Source organism: Myotis davidii, unplaced genomic scaffold, assembly GCF_000327345.1.
Source record: "Myotis davidii unplaced genomic scaffold, ASM32734v1 scaffold492, whole genome shotgun sequence".
Lineage (NCBI taxonomy): Eukaryota > Metazoa > Chordata > Mammalia > Chiroptera > Vespertilionidae > Myotis > Myotis davidii.
In genome coordinates this window covers 663,251-683,566 of record NW_006284473.1, presented here as the reverse complement: position 1 = coordinate 683,566, position 20,316 = coordinate 663,251, and the positions used below count along the sequence as shown (strand labels likewise).

Below are 20,316 nucleotides of genomic sequence, written 5' to 3'. Positions count from 1 at the left end.
AGATTATTGTAGGAAATTTAGTTTGTCACTTGATTAAATATTATCTGATACTCCTATTTCTTGTCTCTTCCTTGCCCAAATTAATAAGCTCTTCAAGGATAGTGAATCTTTTGTTTCCATAATACCTGGGTAGGAGGTAGGCAATCAGTATGTCATGATCCATGTGAGGCTTTGAAGAGAAGATACTATGTGCTGAGACACTGTGTATGTCACTGATACATGAATGTTACATCAATTAGTAAACCCACTCCATCTTTCCAGAGGGGTAATGAATGGCAGGGAGTGAGGCAGCCTTTGTAGGGCTATAGGATCTCTATCTACATTGTTAGTTACCCAAACGTGAAAACAAAAACAAAACTTTAAAAAACAAAACTCTGAGGTGAAAAAGAAAAAGCCTATCTTAGGTAATCTTAAAAAGTATACAGGAGATGTACAGATTGGTAGGTACAAAAGTCATGGGGATGTAAACTATAGCATAGGAAATATAGTCAGTAATGTAATAACTATGTGTGGTGCCAGGTGGGTACTGGAAATATCAGGAGAAACACTTCGTAAAGTATATTATTGTCTAACCAGTACGCTGCTGAAACTAAAACAAAATAATACTGAATGCACACTGTAATTAAAAAAAATAAGACAAAAATTTAAATATACAGAACCATTTTGTTTATGAGATGGAGGGGGGAAGAATTCACTCACATATAACTAATTTTAGGCTTTCAAAAAATTGTCTCAAATAATCAGATAAATTTGATCTCTCTTGACCAATAATTTTGTGAAGAACAAGTGACATTTTAAAATGAGGACACAAGTAGGAGGATTATCCCATCACTAGGGTAGCTGATTGCGATGGCAGAGTGCAATGTTATGGCACCATTGTAAGTGTAAAACCTTGTGTCCTGATGGAAAGTTGACAGATTTGTATGTGCTGCCATATAAACAGTGTTAATTCATTATCGAGTTATAAGTTACTTAGAAGTGTTGGCCAGTTAATTTCCTGAACTCTCCAAGGATTCCTTATCCTACAGTGTTGCCTTTGGGGGATTCTGCTCTGATATATCTGACTGCACAAAAAATTTATCCTTCTTCACTGAGCTTTAAGAGTAAAAGGGTTCATCAATTGGAAAGGGCTTGGAGTGTAATCTAAATAAAAATGAATTTTAAAGGAGTTTAAGGTTTGGAAACTAATGAACTACTTGTTTTTCTTGCTCTTTCTTCATTTGCTTCACTGTGGCCTGAGGTGAATGGAGTCCTTTGTTTTGGTTCATCCAAACTGCTCTCTTTAATGTGTGTTCTGGACCATTCCCAAGAACTGCTGTAGGCTTATGTTGAGGGTCTGGGATCTGAGAAAGAAACAACTTGGAGGTGTCAGACAGTGTGCTACTGCTCAGTTAAAGATTCAGGCATCTATGCTTTGTACTGTTATAAAACTGGGAACCTTCCCACCCAATAAAATGGTAATGATTTTTTTTTGTTTGGTTTGGTTTTTTTAATTGTTTCTTTTGAATAAAAAGAAAACGTGAGGACACGCCACTAGAGGGCAGAATAGTCACACTTCCAGGTGTGATTCATTCTGGAGTGAGACCACAGTCAGAACACATTTACTAATGTTTATCAATATAGGAATTTGTAAAACAATGGAGTATCTACTCTAGGGTGCATACTAATCAGCAGAGGAACTTTTTAAAAATGCAGCTTCTTAGGCCTCTACCCTCAAATATTCTGATTTGATAGCTCTGGATGGGATCCCGGATTCTCTTGGATTTTATTTAGAGAAACGCTGATCTTAATATTTTGGGCATTGTTGCCTGATTATCTTTTCTCTTATGATTATTTTGGGAACTAGAATGTTGTTAATTTAAAGATCTTTGTTTAACAAGTTTCAAAGGAGACTGGCTTTGTAAAGACACAGAATCAAAGCTACTTGTTTTTGTGTGGAGCTATTCTTCAATCAGTAAAAAGGATAGAATCCTTAGGCTACAAATCTAAAAATTTTTAATTAAATATCCCTTTCATGACCTTCTCACAGTGCAAGCTAAGGGTAAAATTAACCTTTGGATGTCATAAAGACCCCACAGAAAACATCTTGGCATTGTGAATTTTAGTTGCAGAGACCTATGAGTGGAATTTATGGAATCCCATCATCATCTTGAACAAGTATAGAGAGACTCCTCTATATGTAAATATCCAACTATGGGAAATACACATTGTCCTTCTAGCAAGGGTGCTGATTTTATTTTCACCAGTGCCCCCAAAGAGCAGTGAATCCTTGAGGGGAAGTTTTGCCATTGCTCTAAATGGAAAGAAGAATGTGGTAAAATCATTCAAATCTGTGATAGGATGCCACAGCTCAAAAAGTTAGAGAGATGGGGGGAGGGGCAACTAAAAATGAAACTTGGTTCTGAAGCTGGGGTTTTGACCAATGAAAGGAAGATAGTATTTTTTCAGATGTATATAAAAGCAATGTATCTTTTTAAATTCTCTCCTGGGCATTCTTTTCCCCAAGAATATAACTCTCCATCATTACATATCTCATACAAATATTTTTTAGTGTTACTTTCTCCTTCCTAGTTTTCAAGTTTCTTCTGTGATTGTACTAGTATGTGGATGAAAAAGAAAGCTCTGTAACCACACACACACACACACACACACAGATATAAAATTATTTTTGAAATGAAAGGCTAAAACTCTAGAATGTCATTTTAGGTATGATTTTATAGAAATGGGAAGAAGATTATTTTTCTTAGAAATGATGCTGTGTTTACAATAAACTTTAATTATTATCATTTTTAATAATCTATGGTTTTAATCTTAACAGTGGTCCTAAAGTTTGATACTAATATGAATTATTATACCCAAGTGATCCTCCCAGTAGAGGAATCTCTACAAGAGATTTGACTTGTAAGCTCAATAAATCCAGTAATGTTAATCACTTGGGAAGCCTACTTATAGTTAATATCTGGAACAGATAATAAAATGGGAATCTGTGCACTATCATCATGGAGCTCAGGACATTTGATGTTAACTTTATTGTAGAGAATTGCTCTGGCAACATAATATAAAAAATTGAATTCTTACAAAATGGATGGACTAATGAATAGCCAGAGATCCTCAAACTGTCTTAGTTGTAGGTATGCCAAGAGTGAATTTTCCCTTTAGCATTTGGGGCAGCCAGGAGAACCTTGGGGTGACAGGACTCCGTGGCTGATCATCTCTGCCTCTTCACCCATTTTCCGCCAGTGTCATGGAAACATGTGTTCTGTTTATGACAAAGGTTGGGAAGCACTGTGAAGACCATGCCCTTTAATTGTTTCTAGTTTCCGTTCATAATTTTATGATCAGTACCCTTCAAAATGTTACTAGTATTCTCTCTTGATTTTTATCTAGAAAAACATCTTATGCAGCAGCATTATCAATGTCTACTTTGAAATACTTTGTAAAATGAAGTATTCAGGTTCCTTCTAAAGTTTTAGCCTAAGGTGACTTAAAAATAAAAATAGTTTCAAAACATTTAGGCCATCATGTATTTTGTAATACAGTTGGGTCACTACTGATTCCCAAGATACATGAGTTTAAACAGAAGCTTTCTCATTCATCACCAGCCTAAACTTTCATCCAAATTTATTTAATGATGATGCAAGCCCACAGCATTGGTGTTGTAGTTCATCACCATGGAAGTGTTTCTGTCAACAGTTCCTCGCTTGGCTATCATGAAATTGATTTTGCAGGGAAAAGGAGGATAACTGTGAAATATTTCTTTTACTTTTAAAGATCTTTACAGTTTGATCTTTACGGTTTATGTCCAAATGAATTGTGTTTCAAATCAATAACTAGCAATAAAATTAACCAAAGTAAATCAACAGTTACAAAGTTGGAAAGGGAAAATGGCAATGAGCTACTTTGTCTGAAATTTTTTGGAAGGTGACTGGGGAACCAGATTTGTAATTTAAAATCTTCCTCTGGAAGCTGCTGCTCTCTGACATAGAAGTATGGATTAAGCTCGGAGGATCCCATGAGCCAGATGCCAGAATTTCTAGGCTGCCTTGGTTGAGACTTTCTCACCTACCGTATAAATGGCATAACAACAATCACAGAGGAAACGTCCCTCAACACACACACTCCAAGATCTTTTTTAACCCCTTCCCCGGCAGAAACGTGTATACTCGTTTTCACAAAATGTTCTTTTTCAGTCGTCGACGAGTATACCAAGAAAATATGGTAAAAAAATATGGTTTATAGGAAGACGAGTTACAAACTGTTTTCATAACCAGCATCAAAAATACTATATAGAACCAAAATAAAAAAATTAGTCTGAAAAAGAAACGTTTTTAACAAAAAAATTGTTGGGGAAGGGGTTAAACACGCCTTTTCTATAACTTATGTTTGTAACTATCTTGGCTTTTCTTTGCTTGTTAAAAAGTTAAAAAAACAACACATGGTTAAGTTGTAAGCTTCTAAAGGCAGCCATTTAAAAGCAAGGTAGGAAGCACCTACCTTAAGTAATCCAAATGATTTGAGGAAGCAAATAGGGAGAAGGAATAAAAATGACATTTTTGCTTTGAAGCCATGTTCAAGAGTACTTGTCATAGTGGCCAGGTCTAGGTTTGAGTGTAGACATATATGTTTTATGGAGATTTTCATCTGTGGTAGAGATACAGTCAACTCTTGATTGTCAAGGTAACTTTTATTACTTGTATTTCCAAATGTATTTTTTCTGGCTTCCTATCACATTTCAAAGTTTTTTACTTTCACCATCAGCTCATTTGCTCACAAAAGCAAATTATTTAATATTATTTTATTCAGTTATTATCAGTACATTAAGTTCCTAAGATGTGTGAAGCATTGTGCTGGGCACCAAAGATATTGAGAGATCTCTCCAACACTAAGTTAAGTTTGCTCCTGAGAGATCTTATAGTTCAAGTTGAAATCATAAAGTTTTATTGATTTAAACCACTTTCTCTGCCTTTATATGTGATCAAAAGTTGACTGTAACATGGGAAGTAGGTTCTGTTTGCTCTTTTTTTTTCTTTTAAGGAAGAATTAATAGACATTATGAACAGGAAATAAAATTCTGTACATGCAAAAATATAACACAAAAATGACCAAAAGAAAATTCGGCAAGCAATGGTAAAAATAACAAATTATTTACTGCTTTATAATGTTAAGGTATTTCACCAAGACAAGTTGCAATCAAATTAATGTGAGTTATGGAAAATGAAATACATAAAGATGTATTTATACAAGTGCAGATTAAATATTTTCCATACAGGTATGTAAATGAAAAGATATACAGTAAGTGCACACTTGATATGATTATGCAGGCAACAGTTAGTTTCAGGTACTGTTGAATAGTTCATGCACAAACCTTCCCAAAGTACCAGTTCAGTCAGTCTTTGGGGGATGTGGAGGATAATTAAAGAAGACTGAGTTCCTTGCAATAATATCAGTATAGACTGGATGAGGGTCAGTTATATATATTACTTACTGTAATTTGTGATTGTCGAGGAAGAGGTGTGGCTGTTGGTGTGATAGTAATACTGCTGGTGACTTTATTGGTTGTTTTGTTTAGTGCCCCATTAGTTATGCCTTGAGTTCGGTTATCCTGCGGTGGTGTTGAAGGACTGGCAGGTCTCACGGGGCTGGCTACAGCTTGCATGTAAGGACTTCCTAAGTGAATGTGGATTTTATTATCCTCAGTAGTTATCACACTTGAGCTATTACTGTTTGAACGTTGAAACTGCCATGATGACTGCCTGTCTGGAGAGACTCTGAAAATTGCGTGCTTGGCACTGATTTCTAGTGGCTCTGGGGAGCGTCCCTGCTCAGGAGAGCTCGCTGAACCAGTCACAGCCAAAACCTGAATAGGTGACATTGTCCTTTCTGGAGTTATGGAACCACAAGACTCTGGGGTCTGTGCTCTAGCAAAGGCTGCCATGGTAATTGGGGACATGCCTTGCTCTAAATTCATGAGGCCTTCGGCAGAGGTTTTGGATTTCACTGGTGTTATGGAGGCGTTCTGGAGGATAGTTATCCTTTGCTTTGGGGTGCCACAGTTTGGTATCACTGCAGTGCTTGTGTAAGAGTGAGGACTCTCTGTGGTTGGACTTGTGATTTCAAGAGTGGCTGTGTTTTGGATATGGTCTGGAGTAACCTTTATATGAAGTGGCTGCCCAGGTGTGTGGCTTAGGACTAGATCTCCAGGTTGTACAAAGTTGCCATTGGGTTTAGTTTGTATTTTTCCATTCTGAGGATGGCCCTCCTTGGATTTCATCCAAGGAATCCATAGCTTCCTGTTAATAGGACAGGGAGTAGATGAGTTGCACTTGAAGGACAGCACAGATTCCTCCTCATTCGGATCCTCTTCCTGGTCCTCACTCTCCTCATAAAACTGACCATTGATGACTGCCCGTTCCAGAGGAATGAGACTCTTGTAATCAGGCGGTTCATTGTCTGCTGCTTCTGTTTGAACTTCTTTAGAAAACACTTGAGGGTCAGAGATTTTTCTTCCATTGAGACTAGGCCGTAGACTCTTACTGAAATGCCGGTACCTCTCTAACTCTTTAGTGAGGTTTTCAATCTCTCTTCCTAAATCTCTGTTCCTGTTTTCTTGTTGATTGAGTTTCTTTTGCAGGACTGAATGGTCTCCCTGGAGGTGACATATCAGGTCCTCAGTTGCCATGTATTCATGAATTTTCTCTTTCAGTGCCTCCACTTCTCTTGAGAGATGCCCTGATTTAGCTTCTTCTTCTTGAAGCCTTTTGAAAAGCCATTGTTCATGGCTAGACTCTGTCTTTTCTGCCAACTGGTACTTGGCAAGTTCCATTTTAACATGTTCCAGCTCTTCAGATAAAAATTGAGCTTTGTCTCGTTCATTAGCATACCTTCGTTCTAGAGTCTCGTATTCATCTTCTGTTTTCATGAGGTCATCCTCAATGGCTTTCATATCCTTTAACTTCAGTCTCAGTTTTTCTACTTCTTGAGAGAGCTCTTTAATCTTATTGTTTTCTTGGTGTAATGTTGTTGTGGACTTACCAGAATCTTGATTTAAATTGTTTTTTAGGAAATCTTTCTCAACTGCTTCCAATGATTGAAGTCTATTTTTCAATATATTAACTTTGGACAGAAGGTCATTTCCTTTCTCCTCTTCTGCTTTCAATTTGTTTTTTAAATCATCTCTCTCCTTGGTTATACTGTACATTTTTTCTTCCACATCAGTTTTGGACTTCAGTGCCCTTTTAGTTTCCTCAATTAACTTCTCAGTAACCGTTGTCACTTTATTTTGCTCCACTTGAAGCTGAGAAGCAGCAGCTTGTAACTTATCTTCAGTTTGCTTTAATTTTTCACTCATTGTTTTCCGTTCATCTACTAGCATCACAGTTAATGTTTTCAGTTTGGTTAAATCTTCTTTTAGGGTGAATTCTGTCTTTTCCAGCCGATTTTCAATGGCTTCTAGCTCTTTGATCCTTACTTTTAAACTCTCCAGTTCTTGAGACAACTGCTTTGTAGTCATCCTTTCTTTTTCTAAGTTGCATTTCAGAGAGTAACATTCTTGTTTGCTTTTGTTGAATGCATCTTCTAATTTTTCCAGAGCCATAATCCTTTTATTGAGTTTTTCAACCTCGAGTTTAAAGTCTCTACTCTGTGATGTTTCCTTTTCGAGCCTCTTATTGAGATCTCTGCACTGCTCCTCCATTTTTATGAGCTCTTCATCCTTCCCTTCCATTTCTAGCACTCGTTTCCTGAGCTCCTCCACCTCGGCCAAGATACCAGAGTTTCCATATTCTCCCTTGTTGATTTTTTCTTTTATATCTTGGAGCTCCTCTTCTGCTTTTCGTAAAGATCTGTTCGTTTCTTCTAACTCATCAATTTGCCGGCTGAGTGCTGCCAGCTTTTGGCGAAGCTGGCGATTTTGGCTGTCCTCATTGGTGAGCTTCGCCATAATTGTTTCTTGGTTCCGGTGAAACTTTGTGGTCTGCGTTTGCAGTTCTTTCTCTAGTCTGGTTGCCTTCTGCTCTTCTTCCTGAACTCTGGCTTCAGCAAGGGCTAGTTTAGCATGTGTTTCCTTCGTACTTGTGGTTAGGTCTCGGATTTTTTGTCTTTGAAGGGCAAGCTGTGCTGTCAGCCTTTGTTGTTCATCTACCACCATCAAAGCAAAAGACTTCAGTTTGGTCAACTCCTCTTTCAAGGCGGTGACCCTCTTCTCCTTTTCCTGCTCCTTTTTCTCCTGGGATTCTGTTTCTTGGTCAATCAGCTTCTTTAATCTGAAAAACACAAGAAGAGTGCATTGGATTTTGTGACTGGTGCCTTAATTAACTTATCAGCTCTGATTAAATGTTTATGGAATTTAGAAGAATGTATTATCTCTTACAGAATACAGAAAGGAATTCCTGAATTTGATGGGGGAGGAGAATCTTGATAGTGATCTTGCTTTTCTGCTTTCACTGACCCCAACCCCCCTACCCGTCATTGACTGGTAACAATTGCAGTTCACCAGGAGCCTTATTAGAAGAGTAAGGGCAAGAATATTTGGGTTAAATTGCTTGTGTAGTTTACAATCTATAATAATAAAAGCATAATATGCTAATTCGACCAGACATCCTTCTGGACGACCTTCCGGATAAAGCCAGGGCTGTGGGTGCCTGCCAGCGGTTGGAGGGAAGCCCTGGTCTTGGGTGCCAGAGGGAAGCCGGTGCCGGCAGCCGGGGGAAGGAAGGCCTACTCTTGCACAAATTTTGTGCATTGGGCCTCTAGTCCAATTATAAACTACTTCTCAGCTTCCTCTTAGTCTCACCTGGAGGCAATAAAAACAGGCACAAGTTTGTGATTCGGTTGGACTTGGCTTCAAGACTGGCCCTCCTCTTACAGCTAATTAATCTGGACAGTAATTTAACATCTCTGAGCTTCAGTTTCCTCATATGAAAACTGGAGGCAATCATTGTATTATCTCAGGGATCATTTGAAAATTAAATGAGGTAATTTGTGTTAAGATTGTCATAGTGCTGGCACATAGTAAGCATTTGATAAGTGTTCATTATTACTGTTCTTTTTTATTAATGTGGTTATTATTATATTTATCAGATGGTTTGCTTGAACCATTACAATACATGTACATTAATGTCTGGTGCTCAACTTCCTGATTTATAGTTAAGATATAATTTTATTCACTGATGGACTTCTCTGCCAATTAAAACTCCGTTTACACTAGCATGACACTGTGCCAGAAATCACTTCACATATATCTTTGTTCCCATAGTGGATGGTAGTTGAATGAGGGGGAAATAAGAGGCATCTGAAGGGGTTTAGAGTTTTTATAACATATGGCAAGAGCACAGGGTTTAATACAGTGGTTCTCAAGCTGTGGGTCGCGACCCCATTGGCGCTCGAACGACCCTTTCACAGGGGTCGCCTAAGACCATCCTGCATATCAGATATTTACATTACGATTCATAACAGTAGTAACATTAGTTATGAAGTAGCAACAAAAATAATTTTATGGTTGGGTCACAACATGAGGAACTGTATTTAAAGGGCCAGAAGGTTGAGAACCACTGGTTTAATAGGAAAGAGCTTATTGATGAGATTTAGATACTAGAAATGATAGAGGAAAAACTCTATTATCAGAAACATAATGATCCTCTCTTTAAAATGATTCTATTGTAGTATTTTTTTTAACATTTTAAATGTGTTGGCATAACAGGAGGGCATTTTACATGAAATAAACTATCTCTTCCACACACTGTTTTCCTCAGTAATAAGCTCACAGTTTTAAATTTGTGGCACTCTTAATTACACTGGCAATGGGCTGATTATAAGAGGTGTAATTATAGCTTTGAAGTATTGTTATATAGAAGCTAAAATAGAATGGGATCCCTGAAGAAGAATTTAACTAAAATACTTGTCATGGATGAAAAGTTATAAATATTTGTTTTCTGGTCAAGCATGAAGAGTGCATAACATTTTGATTTTATTATTTATTGACTTTTAGAGAGAGAAGGAGATTTGTTGTACCATTATTTATGCATTCATTGGTTGATTCTTGTATGGGGATCAAACCCACAACCTTAGCGAATCAGGACAACACTCTACCAACTGAGCTACCCATCCAGGCACATAATATTTTAAAAATTTAAAAAATATATATTTTATTGATTTTTTTACAGAGAGGAAGGGAGAGGGATAGAGAGTTAGAAACGTCAATTAGCTGCCTCCTGGACACTCCCTACTGGGTATGTGTCCGCAACTAAGGTACATGCCCTTGACCAGAATTGAACCTGGGACCCTTGAGTCTGCAGGCCGACGCTCTATCCATTGAGCCACACTGGTTAGGGCATAATATTTTAACATATCTTTTCTATTAAGAATGAGTTAATTATTCAATGCATGTCTTTAATCCTTGCCAGAGAATTTTTTTTTGAGAGTTGTTTAAGGATCTGAGAGGACATTTAAACTAATTTGGGATAGGCTTCTTGGAAATAAGAGGTTTTTTTTGAGATCCTAACTGTAATTACCCTACACAAAAGGAACATGTTTAAAATAATTGTATAATGTAAGAGTTCCCAAGCTTTTTTGTGGGGAGAGACCCACTTTTAGTTTTTCCTGTTTTGAGAATCTGACAGGAGGCTGGATCAAGGGCTGTAGCCTGTGAAATTCTGAAGAAGCTGGGCTGGATGCTGGGGTGGGGCTGATGATGATCTCATCCAGTCTTGGCAAGAGGTTTGCCATGGCTTTCAGCCCTGTCCCTCTCCCTGCTTCAGATACCTGGGAGCCTGAGAAGAGAAACATGGCGGCTCCTTCCTGACTGGTCCTGGGACTTTACAACCCAGTGGCAGAACCCATGGGTAAATTGCTTTGGTGATGAAATAGTTACAGAGACTTTGGCAAAGTGTTTCTTCCTCCTACCTTAGCATTGGAATCATGTTAAATAATGTGCTGAGGATAACTGCAGCAAAATATTTTCCCCTTCTACATCTCATTTCTTAGAGTGTTATTAGAGAACAATTAAAAAAAAACTTTTCAAGATTTATATTCAACTTATTAAATAATACCATGTTATTTCATTTTCATGAGAAGGAGGTGTGTTTCCTTAGGATATAAAGGAGGGAAGATTATTTTTCAGTGTAATGAAAAGGCCATTAATATTGAATTGCTATTAGTGAATCTTGGCAGTGCCATGACAGGCAGAAAGAATTTTGAAGAAGTTTCAAATGTTTCCAGGATTTTCAGCAGCAAGCATGATGCATGTTTTTCCTCATGGTGCAAACTCATCTATATTTTTATGGTTTCTGGAAATTAGATATTCCCAAGCCCCATCTTATAAGGTAGGCAATAAAAATGTTGATTTGAATACATTTGCTCCCAGTGTTTTCCTACTACTTTCTTTCTAACAACCTGCTATTTCCCTGGGCTAGTCCATATGACAGTAAACAAGCTAGTTGGTTAAGCAGGTTAAGCGTGTCCAGGACAGAAATAGGAGTTTATACACGGAAAGAATTATGCCCCCAAACATCATTTAGGACAGGCAACCAGTGATATAAACCTTTCAGAACCAGTCAGGTGCTTGTAATGCTATTATACATTGTGGATTGTATATATGTATGAGAGAGAGATTGATGGAGAGACAGAGACAAACAGAAAAGTGGTTATGCTGCTAGTATTGGAATTAGCACTTCCTCTGATATAGTGAATGGGCTTACCCTAAATCATCCACTGTTTCTTGCTTTATATCCAGGAGATATTACATTCTTGGAGAAAAGTGTTTCTTTGCAACGTTATCTTGTCTTTATAGAATTTGAAGCTGCAAGCCTTGCCTGTTGTATGCGGTGTCCTAAACAAGGAAGCTAATTGTCACACTGCTAACTACTAATTCAGGGATATCTATGTGTATGTGCATGAATATATAAGTGTTTATATACACATGTGCACACACATTTGACTAGGAGTATTTTTTTTGTCTTTCAGATATAAATAGATGAATGTTTTCAGCAAATATTTGCTGAGTATTGACTGTAATTTAGTCATTTAAGGTCCACAATCATTGTCCAAAACTTTTGAAGTCAAATGTTTTCAAAATGATAAAGTTTTCAAATTTTAGAAAGGCAGTTAGGAGCATCCACCCAGTATATATATAAAAGCCTAAGTGACTGGACGACCAGATACCGGCTGGTAGCTATGATGCGCACTGACCACCAAGGGGCAGACGCTCAATGCAGAAGCTGCCCCTTGGTGGTCAGTGTGCTCCTACAATGGGAGTGCTGCTCAGCTGACCAATGGGCGCCAGATGCCAGGCTGAGGGCTGGCGAGTGCAGCTGCGGTGGCGCAAGCCTCTCCTGTGGACACTCACCCTGTGCGCCTGAGTGGCGGTGGCGGCAGCAGATGCAGCGGGGCCGGGATGAGCGGGAGCGGTGCCCAGACCGGACTTGGGCTCCTTCCCATTGCCTGCTACTTCGCAGGCTCCTTCATGCTGTGCGGGATTGACACGGATAGTGGGCTGGAGCCCGACAAGCTGACAGGTAAGGCCGGGCTACAGTGGTGTGGAGGTCCACTGATCCCGCAGGCCAGGTCGAGGGACCCCACCGGTGCACGGATGGGCCTCTCGTCTATATATATGAAAGCCTAAGCGACCTAATGACCGGTCACTATGACATGCACTGACCACCCAGGGGCAAACGCTCAATGCAGGGGCTGCCTCCTGATGGTCAGTGTGCTGCCACAGCCAATCTCCCGTGGCCTCCCTGCAAAGTATACTAGAGGTCTGGTGCATGGATTTGTGTACCAGTGGGGTCCCTCAGCCTGGCCTGTGGGATCAGGCCGAAATCGGCAGACAGACATCCCCTGAAGGGTCCCGGATTGCGAGAGGGCACAGGCCGGGCTGAGGGACAAGACCCCCCCCCACCACAAATTCATGCACCAGGCCTCTAGTATCTAAATAAGTTAAGACAAAAAGCTTTGCTGCCACAATTTAGCAAAAATTTTGTGTGGTTTTTAGATTTTTGAAAATGCAGACAAGGGTTATGGACAATGAAGGTATAGACTATTGGTGTCTTTTGGGTAAGGAGGGTGTGAAGTTGAGGGTCTACTCCAGTGATGGTGAACCTATGACACACGTGTCAGAGGTGACATGAGAACTCATTTTTTTGGTTGATTTTTCTTTGTTAAATGGTATTTAAATATATAAAATAAATATCAAAAATATGTCTCTGTTTTACTATGGTTGCAGTTATCAAAAAATTTCTATATGTGACACGGCACCAGAGTTAAGTTAGGGTTTTTCAAAATGCTGATATGCCGAGCTCAAAAGGTTCGCCATCACTGCTCTACTCAGTAGATGCCATTAGCAGCCCAGTTGTGGCAACCAAAAATATCTTCAGACATTGCCCAATGTCTTCGGGGTCGGGGGAGGGGGCATTGGTCCCCAGCTGAGAACCACTGATTTAGGGTGTGTGTGTATATGTCAGTCTGCAATTAGAAGTTACAGTTTCCATTGTCCTGCCTTACTCAGCTTTAATTAAACAGATGCAACAGAAAGTTCCCACCTGAATTACATATACACCTGGTGATTGTACGTTCCCTGTGAAGGGCCTGTTCTTTACGTAGTGCTTCTCGTGCTTCTCACAGGTTAAGGTGCATTTGAATCACCTGGGAACCTTGTTAAACTTCAGATTCCAATTCAGTAGGTAGGGATGGGCCTCAAATTTTGTATTATAACAAGCTACCAGGTGATGATGCCAGGATTGACTACGCGTAGGAAGGCTTTATTGCAGGGGTGGGGAAAGTCTAGCCCACAGGCCATATAAGGCCCGCAAAATTATTTGGTCTGGCCCTGCCAAGGCATTTGGGGTGAGTTAATTAAATGTATGACCAAATACAGCAGGTTCATTTTTAAGTTGATAATTTTGTATGGCCCGCAAATGATGTTATAAATATACAAATGGCCCTTGGCAGAAAAAAGGTTCCCTACTCCTGCTTTACTGTTTACATGTTTATTTTCTGGAAATGGTATTCTGGCTGAATGTTAACTTAGCCAGTTGTTCATTATTGACTAGAGGCCCAGTACAAGAAAATCGTGCACTTGGGGGGGTCCCTCAGCCCAGCCTGCACCCTTTAGCAGTCCCAGAGCCCTCTGGAGGATATATAAGCCACAGTCGGACATCCTTAGTGCTGCCACAGAAGTGAGAGGGGCTCCTGCCACCACTGCTGCGCTTGCCTGAACAGCACTCCCGCTGTGGGAGTGCACTGACCACCAGGAGGCAACTCCTGCATTGAGCATCTGCCCCTTGGTGGTCAGTGCGCGTCACAGTGACCGGTCATTCCACTGTTCGGTTGATTTGCATATTACCCTTTTATTATATAGGACCGTACCCCAATGTGTGAACATAGCCTATATTCCTGACCTACAGGGCCATTCATTTTTTTCACAGAGAACATCATGACTAAATTAGTTAACATCTGTTCACATTACTGGAAAAATGACTGAGCTATGCAGCATAGGTGGTTGTTCAGTAGTTACATTTTCACCTAAAAAAGGCAGTAAATTTTAGTTCCAATTTGTGATGATTTTCCTTAATCAGTCCAAAGACTAAAATTTGGAGACCATATAATAACTTCCATTTTTTATTTAGTGTCACTGATGTGTTGCTAAGCAGTAAACTATATCAGTATATCTATTGGTTCTAATTCTCATGGTAAGCTTATAGAGCAGCGATTCTCAACCTGTGGGTCGCAACCCCTTTGGTGGCCAAACAACCCTTTCACAGGGGTCGCCTAAGACCATCCTGCATATCAGATATTTACATTACGATTCCTAACAGTAGCAACATTACAGTTATGAAGTAGCAACAAAAATAATTTTATGGTTGGGTCACAACATGAGGAACTGTATTTAAAGGGCCAGAAGGTTGAGAACCACTGTTATAGCTTGGGATCATTATCTCTATTTGACAGCTATGAAAATTGAGGGTCAGAAAGGTCAGGAAGGGCAAAGTTGTGCTATTTCTGCATACTACTTTGCCTTTCCAACAAAGAACAAAAACAATTGCATGGACCTAATCCAGATACAAAGTGTCTTTTTCAAGGAACACTTTCTATAATAGAAAAACTGTCAACTTAATTCTCATCATTGTGCTTGCATTCTTCTTAGTTCATATCTCATAGAGCAATGGTTTTCAAATGTTTGTTCTTACCTCTCCTAAAATAATTATTTTATTATGTACAACTAGAAGAGTTATTGCGGCACTTTAGCACATTATCTACTTTTTAAATTTAGCTTATGGTAGTATGATTGAAAAAAATAAACTTATATTTAAAGTACACAACATTACCAGTTGACATACATATAAATTGTGAAAGGATTCCCACCAAATTAACACATCCATCACCTCACATGTTCACCTCTTTGTGTCTATATGAGAACACTTAAGTTCTACTCTCTTAACCACTGTCAACTGTGGTCACATGCCATACATTAGATCCTCATACTTGATTCATCTTATAACTATACCCTTTACAAGCCTCATGCTATTTCCCCCACTCCACCCCTCTAGCCCCTGACAGCAACCATTCTACTCTGTTTCTATGAGTTAAACTTCTTTTTTTTAGGTTCCACATATAAGTGATATTATGTACTACATGTCTTTTTCTGCCTGGCTTACTTCACTTAGCATAATGCCCCCAAATTTCTTCCACGCTGTTGCAAATATCAAGTTTTTTTTTTAATGGCTGAATAATATTACATTATATATACATATACATACACACACATGAAATCACATTTTCTTTATCCATTCATCTGTTGTTGAACACTTAAGTTGTTTCCTTTTCTTGGCTATTGTGAATAATGGTGAATAGGGGAAGTACAGATAGCTCTTGAAGACAGTGATTGTATTTCCTTTGGATATATACCCAGAAGTGGGATTGCTGGGTCATTTGGTGGTTCTGTTGAGGAACTACCATACTGTTTTCCATATTGACTGTACCAGTTTATATTCCCACCAACAGTGGACAAGAATGCCTTTGTCTCTACATCTCTGCTAGCATTTATTATCCCTTTTTGATAACAGACATTTCAGCAGGTGTGATTGCTGTCTCATTGTGGTTTTGATTTACATTTTCATGATGATTAATGATGTTGAGCACCTTTCCATGTACCTGCTGGCCATTTTTATGTCTTTGGGAAAATGTCTATTTATGTCCTTGGCCCATTTTTCATTGGGTTATTTGTTTTCTTGCTATTGAGTTGTGTGAGTTCCTTGTATATTTTGGATATGAACTCCTTATGAGATATGTGGTTTGCAAATATGTTCTCCCATTCCATAGGCTACCTTTTTATTTTGTTGATGGTTTCCTTTGCTGTGCAGAAGCTTTTACTTTGGTATAGTCTCAGTTGTTTAATTTGTTTTTGTTGCCTTTGCTTTGGGTATGAAGCCCAAAAAATCATTGCCAAGACCATGTTTTCTTCTATGAGTTTTACAGTTTCAGGTCTTAGTTTCAATCCTTTAGTCCATTTTGAGTTGATTTTTGTGTGTAATGTAAGATAGCTTCAGCTTACATATTTATGTTGTAAGTCCAGTTTCACTCTTTTGCATGTGAATGTCTAGTTTTCCCAGCACATTTATTGAAGAGACTGTCCTTTCCCCATTGCATATTCTTGGCTCCTTTGTTGAAAATTAATTGACTATATATGGATGCGTTCATTTCTGGGTTTTCTACTCTGTTTCATTGGTCTATTTGTTTTTATTCCAGTTCCGTACTATTTTTATTACTATAGCTTTGTTCTACAGTTTAAAATCAGGACAGTGTAATGCCTCTGGTCAGGGGTGGACAAAGTTTTTGACTCGAGGGCCACAATGGGTTCTTAAACTGGACCGGAGGGCTGGAACAAAAGCATGGATGGAGTATTTGTGTGAACTAATATAAATTCAAAGTAAACATCATTACATAAAAGGGTACGGTCCTTTTTTTTTTTTTTTTTTTTTTTTTTACATAAAAGGGTATGGTCTTTTTTTTCAATAGTTTTATTCATTTCAAACGGGCCGAATCCGGCCTGTGGGCCATAGTTTGCCCACGGCTGCTCTAGATTCATTCTTCCTTCTCAACATTGCTTTGGGATTCTTTTTAATTTCTGTGAAAAATGCCATTGGAATTTTGATAGGGATTACATTGAACCTGTAGATCATTTTTTATAATATAGACATTTTAACAATGTTAATTCTTCAAATTCATGAACAGAATATCTTTCCATTTATTTGTGTCTTCAGTTTATTTCATCAGTGTCTTACAGTTTTTTACTGTAGATTGGTTAAATTTATCCCTAAAAATTTTATTCTTTTTGCTGCTATTGTAAGTTGGATTTTTAAAAATTTCTCTTCAGTACTTTGTTCTAAAGTAATTTTTAAAAACTAAGTACCCCTTCACACATTTTAAAGCTGGCATCTGGAATTTTTTTATTCAGGGTTAAATACTTCCAAAAGATATATATTAACCTCTGCCATATAATCTAAAAATAATTATTGCCAAACCAGTCAGTCAAATCAGATGCTCAAGAAAAGTTTGACTTCATTTTTCAACTTAAGTAAATGTGAAAATATCTTTTATTTCTAAAAGAAATGAGGTACAGGGACTTCCCTGAGTTTTCCCCAGATTAAGTAATAGGCACTGCTCCATCCAGCGGTTGGTTCTGAAACTGCAGCTGCTCTCATTGGACCCTCCCAGAGTTAAGTCTTTCTAGAGTTGTCCCTTTGTGCCATAGAGGGGTTTCCAATCCATGAAGATGCATTTGGTAAGGTTTTAAGTAAGGAGATTATTTTGAAAGGGTTGTTAAAAAGAAACAACTCAGAGCAGGAGCACGTTTTCTGGCAGATCAGTCTTGGAAAGCATGTGTGAATGCAGACGTTGACATTGGTTTCCTGAAAGCTCCTCAATGCTTGTACCTCTGGAAAATTTTTGTGTGCCCTCAGGGGTATGTGTACTCCAAATTGAAGACTACTGTCTTGGAGTACTCATATTCATGTTCGAGTACTGACACCACAGGATTAGAGGAACATTCACTGAATCCTGTCCAATAAAAATAGGTTGTGGAAGCTGGTTTTATGGATGCAAATGTGAAGTAGTTAAATCCAAACTGGCTTAAAGCAGTATCTTATTACAGCTTTTCTTTAGAGCAGCGGTTATCAACCTGTGGGTTGTGACCCCTTTTGGGTCGAACGACCCTTTCACAGGAGTCGCCTAAGACCATCGGAAAACACATATATAATTACGTATTGTTTTTGTGACTAATCACTATGCTTTAATTATGTCCAATTTGTAACAATGAAAATACATCCTGCATATCAGATATTTACATTACGATTCATAACAGTAGCAAAATTACAGTTATGAAGTAGCAACGAAAATAATTTTGTGGTTGGGGGTCACCACAACACGAAGAACTGTATTAAAGGATTGCTGCAGTAGGAAGGTTGAGAACCACTCATCTAGAGTTTCTATTATGGCTTAGAACCGTTGTAACATATTGTGGTTTATCACTGTTATGTGCAATACCAGTTCTTTGGTTTTTCAAAATATCACATCTGTCATCTTGAATATTCTTTGGTACTAACTATAATGCTGGCTCTTTATTACAAATGATACATTCTGAGGATCTTTTCAGTTTGTATTTACACACACATCAGCACACGTGTGACTATATATTTTAGCTCCCAACTGTGTAAAAGAGACATTGAGTGTTAGTAATATGCATCATATAACACACATATGAAACATATAGTGTGCCTAAATGCTATAATGCCAGTCATACCCATAATAATTTATAATTCTCACTACTTTTGTCTTATTTTTGTACATTACAATCAACCTTACTAAAATATAAGCTTGTTAAGAATTGGGCACATGTCTGATTCATTTTTTCTATTCTGTAGTGTCTACTACAAAACTCTTACCTGTAGAGGGCACTAAATGAATATTTTTTGAATGAGTAAAAGAATGAGCAAATATACCTTCCTAAGGATAATGCTATAGCATTGTTCCAAGTAATTTTATTCATCTTTTAAAGACGATGCTCTAATATTTACCCATGTGCATGGTTTTAGATATTTAAGAAAATGAGATGTAAATGGTTTTCCCATTGATATTCTCCAAGTACATTGGCCTCTAGAATAAATCAAGACTTTTGGAACATCTCTGACCCTTATTTACTCAGATCCCTGCATTAGAACTGTATGTGCTTGCGTGTTGAAGAGAGTTTGGTGGTAAATGTCGATATCCTAGCCCCTTACTCTCCTTTGGTTGTTTCATTTCTGCAAAGGAGTGGTTCTTTTATTTTTTCCAAAGAGCTCAGAACTGTGCTGGGCAAATAAGTTTGTTTATTACACAAGCAACCTTACATCAAAAGCAAATGAAATTGAAATGGAAATACTCATCTATAACCTGACCACTGTAACACATCAATTATGTTTCTATTTTCCAGATTCTTTTCCAGTTCTTCAGACAACTGGCCCGTATAAACTTAGGGTGATTATATAGCAATGAAATCAATTCCACACGCCATTAATGGCATTGTGTTGTTTCTGTTAGCTATAGAAATAAACCTGTAAGTGGTGAACAACTTCAGAGTCAGTTTAGCTTCTCATCTGTTATTTTTGGGAGACAAATACTGTACTGTATTCACTGTGTGGATCTTGAATTTAAAGTTTTGGTGTTATGAATATGGCAGGAGTTTATTTCATTTAATTTGCAAACATCAAAAGACTATAGTTAGTGCTGGGGCTCTAATGAGATGAAAAAGGGATGGTTTCCTGTTTTTAGATTTTGTAAGATGTTGGGAAAGAATGAGCAGATAATTCCAATGCATTTTTATAAAGGCTCCAGAGGAGTAGTTCTCACATTTTTGGTCTCATGACTCCTTTAAACTCTTAAAAATACTTGAGGGCTCCAAAAAATTATTTAGGGCTCCAAAGAGCTTTTGATTGTGTGGATTGTATCTATCAATATTTACTGTATTAGAAATTCAGACTAAGATATTTTTCTCTGTCTTTTTTTCACCTTTACCCAAGGATATTTGAGAGAGAGAGAGAAACATTGATGTGAGAGTGAAAGAGCAATCGGTTGCCTCCCTTACTTATCCCAACTAGAGATCAAACCAGCAACCTGAGTATGTGCCCTGACTGGGAATTAAACCTGCAACCCTGTGGTGTAGGGACGACGCTCCAACCGAGCCACCCAGCCAGGGCTCAGACTAAGGTATTTTAAAAATATTCATGAATCCATTAATAAGCCCGTTATATGTTAACATAAATAGCATGTTTTTATAAAAAAATAACTTTT

The 20,316-nt window shown here is 38.2% G+C and overlaps 1 protein-coding gene across 2 annotated transcripts in view; it reads right to left on the bottom strand.

The window, feature by feature from the left end:
• Positions 1-5,128: 5,128 nt before the first annotated feature.
• FILIP1L (filamin A interacting protein 1-like) overlaps positions 5,129-20,316 on the bottom strand; it is a 107,863-nt gene continuing 92,675 nt past the window's right edge. For both annotated transcript variants that reach the window (XM_006754852.2, XM_006754853.2), the window contains one exon: positions 5,129-8,261. In XM_006754852.2, the coding sequence (XP_006754915.2) occupies positions 5,465-8,261 (2,797 nt within the window). In that variant the 3' untranslated portion in view covers positions 5,129-5,464. The remainder of the gene's footprint in view (positions 8,262-20,316) is intronic.